The 18,710-nt window shown below is 44.2% G+C and overlaps 1 protein-coding gene and 1 pseudogene across 2 annotated transcripts in view; both read left to right on the top strand.

The window, feature by feature from the left end:
- The window catches only part of PCSK2 (proprotein convertase subtilisin/kexin type 2), a 282,294-nt gene that overhangs the window by 242,257 nt on the left and 21,327 nt on the right, over positions 1-18,710 (top strand). For both annotated transcript variants that reach the window (XM_044918692.1, XM_044918693.1), the window contains one exon: positions 429-604. In XM_044918692.1, the coding sequence (XP_044774627.1) occupies positions 429-604 (176 nt within the window). The remainder of the gene's footprint in view (positions 1-428; positions 605-18,710) is intronic.
- LOC110590006 lies at positions 12,399-12,744 on the top strand (annotated as a pseudogene).

The raw sequence follows: 18,710 nt of genomic DNA, 5'->3' as shown, positions 1-18,710 counted from the left end.
TTTCTCCTCTGAAACTGCCCCCCCCGCCCCCACCCCCGTCAATACCCAGTCGCTGAAGGCTGAGCTTCCACTTAGAAAGAGTTATCCAGGAATCTCTTCAGACCACAAAGGTGGTCTCTCTCCATTAGAAATTTTAGTCAAGTTTGCGCACGGGGGTGGGGGACAACTTCTTCAAATAGTTACATAACGAAAGGCGTGGGTGGAGTCCAAAAAGGATCGAGCGGGACGGTCTGTGAGTCCTTCTTCATCCTCTGAAGGTGGAGCCCACCCAGCCTGAGGTTGGACTCGGGATTCCGCAGCGTCCCCCAGGACACCTGGGGGCAGACCCTCCAACCATACCCAGGACCTGAGCCCTCATCACCCACCCCCCACCCCGTGTGCAGCGCACTGGGCGACCAAAACGTGGTGTTTCCCTGCCCGCACCACAGGTATCCGGATGCTGGACCAGCCGTTCATGACGGACATCATCGAGGCCTCTTCTATCAGCCACATGCCCCAGCTGATCGACATCTACAGTGCCAGCTGGGGCCCGACGGACAACGGGAAGACGGTGGACGGGCCCCGCGAGCTCACGCTTCAGGCCATGGCCGACGGCGTCAACAAGGTAAGGGCTTGGCTGCGGACACCAGGTTCAGGACCTAGGGGCTGAAGCGGGGGGCGCTGGGGGTGGGAGGTATCCAGAGGAGGTGATGAGAATGAAGTAAGGGGCAGGGAAGGAGGCAGAGGTGGGGCTGTCACCCTGTGCTTTAGCTCAGGGCCTCCGAGAAATGGACCCCCAAACAGGGTTAGTGGGGCCATTTATTGGAGCGGACTCCTTTAAAGGGCGAAGAGGAGGGGGCAGGAGGTGACAGGGGTGCCTTCAGACAGTGATGCTGGCTCAATCCAGGTGAAGGAGCGGGGAGGAAGGAGGGTCATCCTGGGGGCCTCTGCTAGCATCCCCACTGTGCCACACGTCAGCTGGGAGCAGCCCCCAGGCAGTGGGGCCTGGGTGTGGAAGGGGCTATAAGCCATGTATGAGCCTCCGGTTTTTGAGGCTGCCCATCCCTGAGATTAGCCCAGGAATGGAGAGAGCCAAGGAAAAGAAACCAAGGCAGAGCCCCCAAAGGGAAGGTAGCCAGTGAGTGGCCCATGCTCGAGGAAAGAAGTACCCTCCCTACCATCTCAGGGCAGGGGTCATCTCCCATAAGACATGAGCTAGGCCCCGGGATCAGAGTCTTCTGGGTTCAGGTCCCATTTAGGGCACTCAATGTCTGGGTGTATCCACAAATGACTTGACCTCCCTGCGCCACTGTTTTTTGCCTGTACAATGGTGATAATCATACATTTCTCCTGGGATCATTGTAACGTGTCAATGAGATAAATACGCCAGTGTTTGGCACTGGGAAGTGCCCCCGGAAGGGTTGGTGTTTATCCAGGTCATTATGGACACTTGACCAATCTCCCCAAAACTTTGTGGTGTAAAACATAGTGTTTTACTAGGCTTGTGGATTCTATGGGTCAAGAACTCAGACAGGGCACAGTGGGGATGGCTGGTGTCAGCTCCAAGAGTCCTGGACCTCAGGTGGAAGACTCCAGACTTGAATTGCCAGACTGTTGTGTCTTCCAGTGCCCTTAGGATGTGCCTAATTACTCACCATTGGTGCCACAACACCAACCACTCAGAGTACTTAGTCATTTTGTCTTATTTAGTCTTGTCTTCAAGATTAGACTTGCCTTCAGGTGACAGTGATGCCCTTTCTGTGCTTTGAGTTTGCTTGTCTAATCAGCCGTGGACATGGGAATCACATTTCCCAAGATTACAACAGTGGTGCATGGAGTAAGTCACCAGGTCCTAAGTGAGGGAAAGACAAGTATGTCAGGTGTGGTAGATGCACTTTTGGAAGTGCATTTTAGGAATTTTTAGAAAGTTTGCCTCTTGGGTTTTGACCAATTTCAAATGGATGAAATGGTTATAGCCATGTTTGGATATATAAACTAGCACTATTATAAGTGAACTGCAAAATGCATCTGTTCTGTTTATGTTTAAGTTATTTACAGTCTATGTGAAATACACATGAACTTATTACTTATACATTTATATCACTAAAATAGGTATGTGTATAAAACACCCCAAACTCAACAGTAGCTTAGAAAGGTAAAGATATTAAAGAAAATTAGAGTGGACAACTGAAGGCTATTTGTTGTTGTTGTTTTAAAGTGTTATAAGATGCCAACATTGCATTTTGTTTTATTTTTAACTACTGTCACTGTTAAATCCCACAACTTACTCATATTATAACTGGAACCTAAATACAGTCTCCCCAGTCCTGTTTACCCCTCAGCCCCCAGCCTCTGGTAACTCTCTATTTCTATGAGAGATCCCAGTTCTCACCTCAATCCCTGTCCCTTGTTGGCCACAGAACTTAGGACTAGTCACTTAGTTTCTCCGTGCCTCACTTTCTTCTTCAGTAAAATAGTCCCCATCAATGGTTCTCACAGTGTGACCACTGGCCCACCCACAAGTTTGTGAGAAATGCAGAGCCTCAGCCCCATCCACCCACCTGATGTATCAGAGTCTGCATTTTAACAAGGTCGCACTCAAGTTTGAGAGGTGCTGCTCTAAATGATTTCTAGAATACATATCTCGTAAGCCTAAGATACTAAGACCACAAGATAATGTGGTTTTAAAAATCCCCCAGTGACTAGGAAAGAGCAGTAGAAGTGACTCATTTTCTGGGATGGCACTGTGCGTCCCCTTACGGGTGGTGCCTTGAAGGGATTGATGACCAAGCCAGACACTCTGGTTTGTCTCTGAGCTGCAGGAGCAGAGGCCCGGGTGGCTCAACCTAAGGGGTTTCTTGTAGGGATGCACGAGGAAGGACTAGGGCAATGGGATGGATTCGAGCAGGACCTCATACAAGCTGGGACCAGACAAATGTTCTGGATCCAACATGGCTGCAGGACTCTGGCCACAGAGTGTGTGGGTATCCCCATGGGGCTCCCATAATCACAGGGCTTGGCTGTTGTCTCGTGCCTGTCTCTCACTGGCTTTGTGTGTCCCTCTCTGAATCCATTGTTCCTCTTCCTTGGGGCTTATGTTCATGTGCTACTTCTGCGTGGACAGGACCCTATCAGCAGCCTCGTTTGTCACAACCTGTCAGGCTCTACTCCAACTGCCATCTCCCCCAGCACCCCCAAGCTTGAGGGGGAATCTTGGCCCCAAACTAGGGGAGACATTTCTCTCTCTGGTAGGTTCCAAAACTAGCAAATGTGGTTCCATTGGACAAGTTTAGAACTTGAAGGGTCAGAAGTCAGTCTGAAGGTTGCTAACAGAGCCCCTTTCTTTTCCATTCTGGTAACATCAAGTGGCAGTTGGCACCCTCACACAGCTTTGTAGAGCTCTGAAGGAGAAGTTTCTTCTGAACTGTTGAATTCTTTCAGAAGTCTCAATAGAAATATAACACCATATGCTTCTCCTCTGTTATGGGTGGAATTGTGTTCCCCCCCCCAAAATTCATATGTTGAAATCCTAACCCTCCCCCCATCTCAGAATGTGACCTTATCTGGAAATAGGGCCATTGCAGGTGAAATTAATTAAGACGAGGTCATTCTGGAGCAGGGTGGGCTCCTAATCTGATATGACTGGTGTCTCTATTAAAAAAGGTAATTTGGACACAGACACACAGGAACAATGGCCAGAGAACATGAAGGCAGAGATCAGGATGATGCCTCTACAAGCCAAGGAAACCCCCAGCAGCTAGGGGAGAGGCATGGGACAGATTCTCCCTCCCAGCCTTCAGAAGGAACCAACGCTGCCGACATCTTGACTTTGACCTTCCAGAACAGCTATATATACAATATACAATATATTTCTGTGGTCTACACCACCCATACTTTGTTACAGCAGCCCTAGAAAACCTGCACTTCCCAGGGTTAGAATAGAGATTTGGCCAGACTCCAGCAGTGCAGAAACAACATGGTCACTTTTTCAGTTACCCTTGATGTCAACTGGCTCCCTCTCAGATAACTAAGATAGCTGAGCATTGATCCACTTACAACTTATTCTCACCTGGCACCTCGAGAAGCAGCCTTCCTTCACTCTCTAACATCATTCCTCAAAGGAGAAGCTTGCAACAATTCCCATGATGCCATCAGCATCAGCCCATCTGAGACAGCCACAGGGGGCCCCTGACATTTGAAAGGCACAGTATCGTTTACAGAGGGACTTACCCACAGGATCGGCAGGTGGGGGTAAGAGGTGGTGCTGCCACCCCATTTCAGTGCCTCAACCCTCTGGAGTTTTTAGGATGAAACTTTAGACACAAAACAGCTTGTTTGCTTATTGCATTGTTCACTGTGTGGCTGGAGAGAAATGGTTGCACATCCAAGGACCCAGGACCAGGTGACAATACCCTGGGAACACTTGGCAGATGTCCTCCTTCCCCAGCAGACAGGGATTTCCACTGAGAAGCATTTTTTTGACACCCAAGGCCAAAAGAGAGACATGTAGGTGACATCTGCCCTCAGTCTGAATTTACAACGCACATGGCATTCAATGCAGCACATTCCCAAGTGGCTCCTGTCATTTTCCATTGACTTCTGAACTGTTCCCCACATCTCAAGTCCGGGTATTTCTCTCTCCTCCATCTGTAGCCTCCCCTGCTACAACTAGAAAGGCCCTTTCAAGTGTGATTGTTCTGGAAAGTATGCCAACTGTGCCAAAACTTGAAGAGAAAAATTGTTATGACTTATCTTCAGATGACAGCGTGTAAATATTTTAGAAAGTGAAGTGAGTATGATGAAAAATACATGATTTCTCATTCGACTTTCCCCCAAGCTGTGGGAATGGTTCTTTCCTTGTTTCAAGGTGACATTTTTTTGGACAGAATTGTAGAATCCCGTGCATGATGGTGTATTATACACGAGCAGAGATTTCCTCTCAGTTATCTGGTCTACTCTAAAGGGAAGTCCACCTTGGAAACGTAGCTCCATCTAAACAAGAGTCAGATAATTACCTAGTACACAAAGGTAGGTCTTACGCTTGTCTTTGAATTTTAGCATCCTGTGGGTAGGTTTTGTTTGACCGACATAGCAATGATAAAGGAAGAGGAAGAGGAAAAGAAGGCTGAGGGACCTTTTTGGGAATGTGCTGTTTGCCACAGACCCCACCACTCCCAAGTGTATGACCTCTGTTTTGCACATAAACATCACCTACCCGGCTCCTTACAGATCTGAGTTTGCAGTTCCTATATTTGTTCAGTAAATACTTAAGGGAGGCAGCAAGGAGCAGAGAAGAGAAAAGGAAAGGAAACTTTTTTCCCTTTATTTGTTTTTTCCTTTTTATAGTCTACATGTTGACCGTACAATAAAAGCATTTCTCACATTTTATATGGGAAGAAGGTGACAGTCATAGATCCCTGAATTATGAGATATCCAATAACTGACGTCTTTCTTAGTTTGGGATCCCGTAAAAGCAGACCCTGAGACAAGGATTGAGTTCATGTAGTTGCTTTGGGAGCCAAAGGGAACACCAGTAGTGAAGGGGGAGGTATGACAGGGAAGAAAGGGGCCAATGAAGGTTGTGTTACCAGGCCAGCTACCACTGTGAACAACTGGAGCTTAATCCCACTGTGAAACTGGAAAACCATGCAGAACATGCCCTGGAGTCATCCCTGCCAATGGCAAGGGAGCTGGGGTAAAAGTCATGGTCAACATAAATGCCACAGCACTTTTGGCCCATGGGCAGGTGTGCAGAACAGGCTCTTGGGAGAAAGCCCTTCTACAAAGAGACGCCTATGCTGGCATTTGGAAATGCCCAGTGCATGGAAGGTCTAAGGGATGTGGGCTTACACCCGCTGCCGCCTACTACAGTCTCCAGAGTGCAGTTTGAGAAAACCTAATCTGAGGATTAGAGTCTTTGCTATCTGGATAATAAAGGACCAGTAGGGTGATGTGTTTGCTGGTTAGAAAGACGCAGGCCTTGCAGAGACTGGTGGAGTAACAGAGCCCACGTGTTCAGACAACACTAGAGGGCCTTGAAAGTGACAGTTGGTTCATGAACTTCTTTCCACATCTTGAGGAAGTACAGCTACCCAGGGCAACTGTGGTATGCCTGTGGTTGGCTCTGATTTCTATACCCCAACCTCTTATTAATCATGGTTCAGGGTTGCTACTGGAAGGAGCATCTCAGGGATATTTAAAGACAAGCCAGGCACAAGCTGAGGCACAGGTGAGACAGAGCATTGATTGTTTATCAGGCAGTCCCTGCGGGATTGAGCAGGGCAGAAGCATGGATCCCAGCTCTTCGGGCTGGAATGTACGAAAGAGGGATCACTTGCAAAACGGTGGCTCGAAAGGCACCTTGCAGGCAAGGGGGGCAGCGGACTGCCCAGGGAGACAGTGATGAATTGGGCATTGGTGAAGCAAAGCGTTAGTGCAGCCTGCTGGAATTTAATCAGAGCAGTGGGTCTGACATGGTGGCAGCGAGTGCCGGGGCTTCTGGCAGGCAAAGGATGCCTCCTGCCAAGGAGCTCTCAGGAACACTCCATGAGCCCTGATTTATGCTCTGAAACCAAGCGAAGGTTCACAACTGGGCAGGAGCTGCCAAAGTGTGGAGTCTGCGATCCAGTCTGAAATGATGGTTGCAGTTACAGTCCCTCCTTTCATTTGTGATAAAGAGAAATGGAAGAAAAGGCTGCTTGGTGGCTTTTGGGTGATTCCTCTCAAGTGCTGGCCAGCCTGAGGTGGGATGGCCAACCATCTTGGTTTCCCATTTTTAGCACTGAAAGTCCCACTTCCAAGGAACCCCCCAGTCCGGGCAAACCGCCAACACTCGGTCACTCCCCCTGTGGCCGTGTTGGTGGTGGTGACTTACCCGAACCCAGAGAAAACCCCAACCAGCTTGAGGGATTGACATGAATGTAAACCCGTTTGAACTCCCGTGACATCAGAAAGGTTCATCATGGTGTGTTTGGATCCTGCTAGAAATGAGACAGCATTGCGTAAGGGTCTTCCCTCCAGAGTGTAGACGTGGCAAAACAGGTAGTAATTAGAGGTGACTACAGTAGGCGCCATTAAACGTAGCCTTGAGTGAAGGATATAATCAGAAGCCAAGGGCAATGTACCGTCCTCTGTTTGGCTTTTCTGGAGACTGTGACACCCCCAGCACACTCTTGAACTCCCGGGGGAACCTGATGGGGACACGAGGCGGACGCTGTGGTCCTCGTGCCGTGGTGTCCTGCTCACCAGCCAGCCAGCCTCTCCCCGCTCCTCTGTGTGAGGACCTGCGAGGCATCGCTGGAGTGTGCTCCCCAGTGCGCACACAGCCCCAGCCACGAGGAGTTAACACCCAAGGGGCAACCGCCCAGCTGCACTGTCCTGGTGGCCAGGTCCCAGGGGCTCTCCGGAGAGACTGACCCCAGCTCCCACAGGGAGAACCTGCTCATCAGCTCACACTTGGTTGGCTTTTCTCCCTTCTCCGTTTCATGTTCCTCTGCCCATAACATATGCTCCCTGCGATCACCTCCCCCCAAATTAACTACTACTCCCTGGTCCTTATCTCAGTGTCTGGTTTTGAAGGAACATAAACTGGGGCCAACCCCTTTCTCCTATAGGTGTCGCAAGTAGCTCTCTGAAAGTAAGCCTAGCTCTTTACAGGAGGATCCATTGACCCATCGTCCCCATTGAAGGACTTTTGTGCATTCACCACCACCTCCAACACTGAGTACAGAAAAGAATAGAAGTGATAAATAATGAACACATTAAATAGCTGTATGGAAATGTAATTCAATCACTGATATTGTGACAGAGAGGGACTTTCTTTTTTTTTTAAAGATTTTATTTATTTATTTGAGAGAGAGAATGAGATAGAGAGCATGAGAGGGGGGAGGGTCAGAGAGAGAGGCAGACTCCCTGCTGAGCAGGGAGCCCAACGTGGGACTCGATCCCGGGACTCCAGGATCATGACCTGAGCCGAAGGCAGTCGCTTAACCAACTGAGCCACCCAGGCGCCCGAGAGGGACTTTCTAAGCATAAAAGCAAAGGGGAAAATATTTACCAAAATAAGTAATAAATATTACTACATAAAACCTTTCAAAATTTCTGCAGGTCTGGTCATTGTTAAAGCTCAGCAATGGGTCCATGGGGATTCATTATAGTATTCACTCTACTTTTGTTGTGCTTAACATTTTTCAGATTAGAAGGTTTTTATTCATCCCCCAAAATAAAAAGCAATTCAGTAGGTGGATAAGTTGTCAAGAATAAGAATACACATTTCAGGAAAAATGAAAACAGCAGCTGCTCTAATATTATACAGATGGCTACTTGTGGCTTGGGATAAAAATTCCAGGGACTACATTACACAGATTTCTTTTAATGCTATATCTGCTAGAAGGCAAATGGAAGCGAACATGATGAATTGTATCAGTCAGGAGAGGCTACATTATGCTGTGGTAACAAAGAGCCCCCAAAGCTCAGAAGCTTCAAACCACAAAGGTTGATTTCTCATTCAGCTACACATCACCATGGCCAGTAGGGGGCTCTGCTTATCACAGTTTCTCGGGGAACAGAGCTTACATCTGGGACATTGCTAATCACTGTGCAGAGGGAAAGAGGGTGTTCTGCAGCATCTGGAACTGACTAGTAAATGGTTCAGCCTAGAAATGACACTATGTATCAGCCACTCCCACTCAAACCTCATTCATTAACATGGCTTACAAGACCCCACCCAACCACAAAGGGATCATGGACCCAGACAGTGGACAGCTAGAAATATATGCCATATATCACCGGTGACTACCACAATGAGCCCAGAAAAACTGCTAGGTGACTCAAAAAGTAACCAGTGATCTAGTGAGGACAAACACAAATGTCAAAGATGTTTGTGAATAGTTTGGGTAAAATTGTTCAATGAGCTATGAGTGCAGAAAGGCAGTATTTGTAAATCAGTACATTGTTTTATGTGGTAGTTAAAATATGTATTTGCAAAAAATAATAGGTTTATGCAATATAGTGGGAAATTTTCTGCAAGTCAAAATGCAATATATAAAAGAAAAGATTAGGTAAATACATATGTAATATAAATGACAGAAATTTGGCTAAGATCCTTAATATAGAAAGAGCTCTAACAAATCAATAAAAAGAAGATGAAAGAAAACGATAGGCAAAGGATAATATCTTGGGGGCTTGGTGCTTTGCTAAGCTATTCATAAAGAAACAATACAAATGATCAATAAGGTTGCAAAAAGATAAACTCTACTGGTCATGGAAAAATATATAACTCAAAACAACAAGGTACCATTTTTGCCCACCAAATTGGCAAAATTAGTTTTTAAAATGTATGATTCTAAATCTTGACCCACGAGGGTTGACTGTGGAATTCTTACACATTGTTGGTAAAAAAATAAATTGTTAACAATCTCTATAAAGAGTAGAAGCATAGGAATATGGATCAAGAATCTTCAAACATTCATTCCTTTTTACCCTAAATTCCCCCTTTTAGAAATTCTGCCTAGGGCACCTGGGTGGCTCAGTCGGTTGAGCATTAGACTCTTGGTTTTGGCTCAGGTCATGATCTTGGGGTCCTGAGATCAAGCCCCACATCAGGCTGTGTGCTCAGTGCAGAGTTTGCTGGAGATTCTTTCCCTCTCCCTCCCCTTCTGCCCTTCCCCCCACTTGCACTCGTGCATGCCAGCAGTCTCTCTCTCAAACAAATAAATAAATAAAGTCTTAAAAAAAAAAAAAGAAAAGAAATTCTGCCTAAGGAAATAAACAGAAATACAAAGACATATATAAAATTATGTTCATTTGGAACTTAGAAACTTAGAAACAGCCTTCCATGTATGTCTAAGAAAAGGAGTAAATAAATTATGGAATGGCTATTTAATAAGACTAATAAAAATTACAGCATAGAGGAATATTTAATTATAACAGGAAATGTTAATAATATAATAGCAAAAATACATTTGAAGCAGGGCCACAAAAGTGGATATATTTTATGATCTTAATTTCATTCTTAAATCTGTCTTTATACTTTGCATTTGTATATTAAGCTGGCAGGAATCCACAAAATATCACCAGGGATTTTCTATTCATGGAAGATTATAAAGGATTTTTATTTTCCTCTTCAGGGTCTAGATTTCAATTATTCCATAATAAATATGATTTTTGCACTAAAAAATGCAATAACTTTTTTTTTAAGTATGTCAATGTTGTATTAAGATGTCAACGTGACTGGAAAATAAAAAATTAGTACAACTGAGTGGTCAGGAAGAGGCAAGTTATAACAGGCTTGCCTCCCTAGTATCTGCAAGCAGGTAACACCGGTTGGGTGGGGGCCTGGTCTGGTCATTCGCCCAGATCACTACGCACTGGTGAGCAGGAGGACGGGCTCGCATTAGCCCCACGCTTCCCGAAGTGGGATTTTCACCCCCTGGGGCTGGTGATGTGCTGGGCGGGGATACATAGAGCCACAGCATCAGTCTCTGGCTAGAACTTTACTTTAGCTGATGGTAAGCAATTTGTGACATTATTTTTATATTATGAACAAAATACAAAATCTGGTGCTCACTTCAGCAGCATATATACTAAAATACAAAATCTGCATGAATTTTTAAGAAATTTGGGCGGGGGGGGAGTGATGTCAGCATCATGACAGCGTGAGTCATTCCCTTTGTTTCTCCCCTTTAATTTACAACAAGTAGGGCATCCATAGCCCAACAGGGGTTCCTCTGCACAGCACACCGGACTCCAGAGAGAAGCTAACATCTTTACTTCTGAAGGTGGGTGGATTGGACCTTGTGGAGGAGGCAAAACCAAGAGAGCTGCAGCAGAACGGGGGTAGCAGCAGCAGTGGTGCCTGTAACCCCAGTGACCTTGGCAGTGGCAGTGGCCCCAGAGACGAAGGTATCCCCAGCAACCCCAGGCAGCAGTAGCCCCTGTGACCCCGGCACCCCTGGCAGCAGCCCCAGCAACCCTGGCAACCTCAGCGCTGATGATGATGCTCGTGCCCAAGTAACTATGACAGCCTCAGTGACCCCTCCAGAAGAGCAGGTGGAGGGTGGACGTGTGTGCTCCCAAATACAGCCATAAAGCTCTTAGGGAAGAAAGAGGGTGGGGGTGGGGGGCGGGAAATCTGTGCTATATCGCCACCTGCTGGAAAACAAAAAAAAGGCCTTTAATTCCCAACCTGTTGAACTGTTAAAATCAAAGTAAATGAAACTTTACCTAAATGAGAAAGGTATTCACTACTTCAAACGCGCCAGCAGAGGCACATCTCATCAAACACCATGAAAAATCACAGTAATACGGTATCACCAAAAGAAAATGACAGTTCTCCAGCAACCAATCTCCAAGTCACAGAAGATTAGGATCTAACTGATAGAGAACTCAAAGTAGCTGTTATGAAGCAATTCAGCAAGCCCCAAGAAGACTCAGAAAGGCAATTTAATGAACTCAGGAATAAAATTAACAGAAGGAGTACTTTGCCAAGAAGATTGAAATTCTGGAGCTGAAGAACTCAGTAGATGAGATGAAGAATGCATTAGAAAGTATTGAAAATAGAGCAAATCAGATGGAAGAGAGAATAGATGAGCAGGAAAATCAGAATCCAGAAACAGTTCAGGTGGAAGAAGAGAGAGAACTAAGATTTTTAAGAAGCGAAGAAACCCTACAAGAGCTATCAGACTCCACTAGGGGAACCAACATAAGAATAATGGGTATACCAGAAGGAGAAAGAGAAGGAGAGGGGACAGAAGGGTTACTTAAAGAAACAGTAGCTGAGAACTTCCCAAACCTGAGGAAAGAACTAGACAAAGCTAACAGGTCCACAAAGCTAATAGGTCACCTTACTATCTGAATGCTGGAAGACCCTCTTCAAGACATATTATCATGAAGCTATCAAAAACTGATGATAAAGAAAGACTCTTAAAGGCAACTGGGGGGGTTTGGGGGGAGGAAGAACATAACCTACAAAGGAACCCCCAACAGATTATCAGCAGATTTCTTCAACAGAAATTCTACAGGCCAGTGAAATGTGATATTCAAAGTATTGAAAGATAAAAATTACCAACCGAGAATACTCTATCCATTAAATTGACCCTTCCAAATGAAGGAGAAAAGCAAATGCAAAGCTGAGGGAGTTCACCACCACGGACCTGCCTTACAAAAAAATGTTGGAAAGGAGCTCTTCTACCTAAAATGAAAAGACAGAAATACCCCAGATTTTTACTAAAGTGATAGAGTCAAAACTATAACCCTCTTTTAGAATAGGGTGTTAAATGATTGTAGCATAAAGTTTAAAAGAAAAAAGCATTAAAAGTATATATAGGACGTCCATTCATCCTCAGCGTAGGGATTACTTAGTGCTGGGCCTTCCACATTTGTTTTTTTCTTCTCCTGGACAGGAGGCCTCTGTCGCAACCATGTTACACCAGATCATCAGTCAGGCCAAGAAGCACCCGAGCTTGATCCCCCTCTTCATATTTATTGGGGCAGGAGGTACTGGAGCAGCGCTGTATGTCTTGCACCTGGCATTGTTCAATCCATATGTCAGTTGGGATAGGAAGAATAACCCTGGAACAAACTGGGTCCCAATGAGCAATACAAGTTATACTCAGTGAATGTAGATTACAGCAAACTGAAGAAGGAAGGTCCAGACTTCTAAATGAAATGTTTCACTATAAAGCTGCTTAGAATGAAGGTCTTCCAGAAGCCATCCGCACAATTTTCCACTTATCCAGGAAATATTTCCCCTCTAAATGCACGAAATCATGTTAGTGTTGGGGTTTACACTGAATAATAAATATCTGAAACTTGATATGTGTCACTATTTAATGCTGAAAATCTGAACTTTACAACTAGGGTATAGGAAATAAACTTAGAATTTAAGGAAAAAATAAATATAGCTACTACAATTTGGCAACAAATTCACAGCATAAAAAGAGCTAATTTGTGATGACAAAAGCATAAAAGAGGAGGAGGAAAATGCCAGAACCTGTATAGTCAAAGGAAGATAAGTTGTTATCAGCAGAAAAAGGACTATTTTATCTATAAGATGTTTTATACAAACCTCGTGGGAACTACAAAACAAAATCTAGAGCAAAGACAAAACACTTAAAAAGGTGGGGGGGGCGGGGGAACTGAGCAAATTATCATAGAAAACCACCAACCTAAAAAGTAAATAAACTGAAGAAAAAGAAACAATGGAGAGTCAAAACAACCTGAAAACAAAAGATAAAATGGCAATAGTAAGTCCTCATATATCAATAATCACCTTAAATGTAAATGAATTGAACTCACCAATCAGAAGGAACAGAGTGCCTAAATGGATTAAAACAAAGACCCAATTGTATGCTGCCTTCAGGAGACTCTTATCAGCTCCAAACACATACACTCAAAAGTGAAGGGGCAGAGAATGATACTCCAAGAAATGGTAGCCAAAAGAAAGTGGGTGTAGACATACATACATCAGACACTATAAACTTCAAGACAAAATTGGTAACAAAGGACAAAGCGGGTCATTATATAATTATGATAAAGGAGTCAATACAGATCTTCCTCACTTATGAGAGGGTTACATCCTGATAAATCCATCACAAGTTAAAAATATAAGTTGAACCCAAAGAACAAATGATCCAATCAAGAAATGGGCAGAAGACAGGAACAGACATTTTTCCAAAGAACACATCCAAATGGCCAACAGACACATGAAAAAGTGCTCAGCATCGCTCAGCATCAGGGAAATCCAAATCAAAACCTCAATGAGATACCACCTCACACCAGTCAGAATGGCTAAACTTAACAAGTCAGGAAATGACAGATGTTGGCGGGGATGCAGAGAAAGGGGAACCCTCCTACACTGTTGGTGGGAATGCAAGCTGGGGCAGCCACTCTGGAAAACAGTATGGAGGTTCTTCAAAAAGTTGAAAATACAGCTACCATATGATCCAGCAATTGCACTACCGGGTATTTACCCCAAAGATACAAATGTAGGGATCCGAAGGGGTATGTGCACCCCGATGTTTATAGCAGCGATGTCCACAATAGCCAAACCGGAAGGAGCCAAGATGTCCATCGAAAGATGAATGGATAAAGAAGATGTGGTATATATATACACAATGGAATATTATGCAGCCATCAAAAGGAATGAAATCTTGCCATTAGCAACGATGTGGATGGAACTGGAGAGTGTTATGCTGAGCGAAATAAGTCAATCAGAGAAAGACATGTATCATATGACCTCACTGATATGAGGAATTCTTAATCTCAGGAAACAAACTGAGGGTTGCTGGAGTGGTGGAGGGTGGGAGGGCTGGGGTGGCTAGGTGATAGACATTGGGGAGGGTATGTGCTATGGTGAGCGCTGTGAATTGTGCAAGACTGTTGAATCACAGATCTGTACCTCTGAAACATATAATACATTATATGTTAAAAAAAGAAGATAGCAGGAGGGGAAGAATGAAGGGGGGGAAATCGGAGTGGTAGATGAACCATGAGATACGATGGACTCTGAAAAACAAATGGGAGGATGGGTTAGCCTGGTGATGGGTATTAAGGAGGGCACATACTGAATGGAGCACGGGGTGTTTTGCACAAATAATGAATCATGGAACATTACATCAAAAACTAATGATGTAATGTATGGTGATTAACATAACATAATAAAAAAATATATAAGTTGAAAATGTGTTTAATACACCTGACCTACCAAACATGATAGCTTAGCCTAGACTACCTTAAATGTGCTAACAACACTTACATTAGCCCACAGCTGGGCAAAATTATCTAACACAAAGCCTATTTTATAATAAGGAGATGAATATCTCAGGTAATTTCTTGAATATTGTACTGAAACTGAAAAGCAAAATGATTGTATGGGTACAGAATGGCTTACCTTTGTGATCACGTTGCCACTGGGAACCGCAGCTTGCTGCTGTTACCTGCCGTCAAGAGCGAGTACCATACTGCATATCACTAGACTGGGAAAAGATTAAAAACTCAACATTCAAAGCATGGTTTTTACTGAATGTGTATCATTTTTGCACCATCAGAAAGTTGAAAAACTGTAAGTCAAACCATCCTAAGTCAGGGACCCTCTGTACATCAAGAAGATAATAGCAATTATAAATATATACACTCCCAACGTCTGAGCACCAAAATATATTATGCAAATACTAACAAATCTCAAGGGAGAAATATACAACAGTACAATAACAGTAGGAGAATTCGATATCCCACTATCAGCAATGGAGAGATTGTGCAGACAGAAAATCAAGGACACACTGGAGTTGAACCACACTGTAGAACAAATGGACCTAACAGACATATATAGAACATTCCATCCAACAACAGAATATACATTCTCAGGTGCACATGAACATTCTCCAGGAGAAATCATAAGATAGGCCACAAAACTAATCTTAGCAAATTGAGGAAGATTGAAATCACATCATATCTTCTCTGACCACAATGGCATGAAATTAGAAGTCAACCAAAAGAAAGTGAATAGATCTTCAAATATATAGAAACTAAACAGCACATTTCTAAACAACCAATGGGTCAAAGACGAAATCGAAAGGAAAACAAATTATGTTGACACATATTAAAATGAAAATGCATCATATCAAATTTTGTGGGAAGCAGCAAAAGCAGTTCTAAGAGGAAAGTTTATAACAATAAACACATATATTTCTTAAGAAATTAGAAAAATCTCAAACAACCTAACTTTACACCTCAAGGAACTAGAAAAAGAGGAGCTAGACAAGCCCAAAGATAGCAAAAGAAAGGAAATAATAAAAGGCAGAGCAAAAATAAGTGAAATAAAGACCAGAAAAACAGTAGAAAGTTTCAGCAGAACTAAAAGCTCTTACTTTAAAAAAGATAAACAAGTTTGACGGCTAGACTAATTCTTTAGCTAGACTAAGAAAAAAAAGAGAAGACTCAAATAGCTCTTTTTTTTTCTTTTTTTCGTTTCATGAGTTTCTAAGTATTTTATCCTTCATGTGGCTAACATAAACAGTGCGGCATGTAGGCTTACTGTAAGGATTAACCTGTAGTTAATATATAAAGTATTTAGAGAAGTTCCTGGCGTACAGTAAGTACCATAATAGTGCTTCTTCTGATTATCATCTTAGTTTCTTCTGCTGTATTGTCCAATTGATTATTGTTGGAACACAGGTCATAGTTGTTCTGTTTCAGTTTCTGCCCAGCTCCCGTTTAGTAAAAGCTAGGAGCAGAACTGGATCTTGGGGCATCATTCTAACAGGAAAATGAGGTGTACCAATAACAGACCCATCCCACACGGTTATGAGAGACACACTTCTAGTCCTATCATAGATACCCTTTGCCTGGGCGACTGTCCCCAGACTATTTGGGGACTGTTTGGTGCTGATACCCAATCATTAGAACCATGGATGTAACTATTGCTACCTGATGCAAACACACACGCAAACACACACACACACACACACACACACCCCTTAGGAAAACAAAGCTTAATATTCCTAGGAATTCCAGGTCCCAGTGGACAGGTCCAATGCAAAACTAATGTTTGCTGCTTACTCTTCAGAAATAGGCTGACAGTTGCACTCTGTGCATCAGTGAGCGAGCACACATACCAAACTGCCCCAAAACTCAGTAGTTTAAAATAACTACCATTTACATCCTACTCCTGGGTCTCTAGGTCAGCTGGGTTGTTCTGCCGATCTGGGGCAGCCTCAGCTCCTCCCAGCTGGTCTCACTCGTGCACCTGCCGCCAGCTGGAGGGTGAACTACAGATGGGCTAGTCTGGGGTGGCCTCCTTCACATCTGCTGGGTGTTGGCTGTCTGCCGGGGCAGTGAATCTTGACTGGGCTCTGTCTATCATCAGCCAAAAGGCTAACTCAGGTTTGTTCCATGGTGCAACAGAATCGAGAGAGAACAGATATATACAGAGCTTCTTGAGACTTATGCTTGGAACTGACAACAGCACTACTTTCTACCACTTTCTCTCGGACAAAGCAAAGACAGGAAGCCAGATTCAAGGGGTGGAAAATAGACCCCTCCCCTTGGCAGGCAGGACTGCAAAGTCATATTGTAGAGGGGGCATGAATACAGAGAAGCCCAAGAAATGAGAGTCACAATCGTCTCCCACACACTCGACACCACGGTGACAACGCTTCTGTTGCTGATTTCCTTTTAGTGAAAGTTGCTTTGTCTCACTAGCAGCCCAACTGTGGACTGGGTCTGGGGAAAGTTCCACATTTGGTGGGCTTCACCCATTTACCCTGATTCACACCTGTTTCGCTTTCACTGGGTGCCACGGCTTGATGTTGAGCCCCAGTCTGAGTCTGTTGAGAGCGCAATCCCCTGCACCAGCTGTCAGGATGATACACTTCCCTTTCTGTCCTGGTTTCTGAGAGCAGTTGCTGGTTTCGATGGAGTTTTCCAGTATAGATTTACCAAGACACTGCGGACCGTTCTTAGTTGGTGGCTGAATAATAAATCTTTGTTGATGTATCGACTCCGTCAATCACGGGCTAATTAACTCCAAGTCCTGTTAGAAGCAATCGAAATGTCTTTTCTCATTGTCAGGCGGCAGACAGATCTTGAAGATAATCCGGTCATCTCCGAGCCTTCTGGCATCTCTGCCCTTAAGCTGCTGAGTCAGGACCATAGATCCCTGGTGGCCACGCAGGGACAGACTTTTTCTGCCACAGCAATTTGTCTTCTCGCCCTAGAGGGTTACCGAGCCTTCCTGGGCCAGGCTGTGGAGAGAGGGGAGGCTATACACTTGCCCTCATCCCCCATCTACATGGCTGCTCTGCTCTGCCCACCGGGCCAGCAGGGGAACAGGGGAGCCCCAGTCCTCCTGCCCTCAGGGTCAGAACATAGGAAGCCAGAGGGAATGGCCACTCCTGGGTTGTGGAGGTAGAGCGAATAGTCCTGGAAGACAGAGAGCAGGAAAAGAAAAAGATAGGCAATAAGAACGTGGTTGAAAAGAAGAGCAATGGTGCGCCTGGGTGGCTCAGATGGTTAAGCATCTGCCTTCAGCTCAGGTCATGATCCCAGGGTCCTGGGATCGAGCCCCACATCGGGGGGGGGGGGGTCCCTGCTCCGCGGGGGGCCTGCTTCTTCCTCTCCCTCTGCTTCTCCCTCTGCTCGTGTTCTCTCTCTCTGTATCTCTGTGTCTCGAATGAATAAATAAATCTTTAAAAAAAAAAAAGAGTAATGTGAGCCGTAGGTATTTATAACTAAGCTTGCTGTTCATAACTAATTAGCATATGGCAATAACCATTGTGCATATCATTATGTATTTAAAGTTACTTTTGTTTATATTAAACTTTCTTCTTCCTATATTTGGTGTTCCCTTACACAGGTTAAAATATCATATAATACTGTGTTTAAAAGAATTCTACGGGTACCTGGGTGGCTCAGTCAGTTATGAGTCTGACTCTTGATTTCGGCTCAGGGTTATGAGATCGAGTCCCACATGGGGCTCCATACTGGACGTGAAGCCTGCTTGGGATTCTCTCTCTCTTTTTCCCTCTCCCTCTGCCCCTCTCCCCCAAAAAAGAATTCTAGTATGACCCAATCAGGTAAATATGTAAATTTATATTTACATATTTTCATTACATACATTACATATTTTATTTTATTACATTTTATTTTATTTAATACATTTTATTTAACAATACATATTACATTTTATTTAATACAAAATACATTTTATTTAATAATACATATTACATTTTATT

The sequence above is a fragment of the Neomonachus schauinslandi genome, chromosome 10 (genome assembly GCF_002201575.2).
Source record: "Neomonachus schauinslandi chromosome 10, ASM220157v2, whole genome shotgun sequence".
In the NCBI taxonomy this organism is placed as follows: domain Eukaryota; kingdom Metazoa; phylum Chordata; class Mammalia; order Carnivora; family Phocidae; genus Neomonachus; species Neomonachus schauinslandi.
This window is presented reverse-complemented; position numbering and strand designations above follow the sequence as displayed.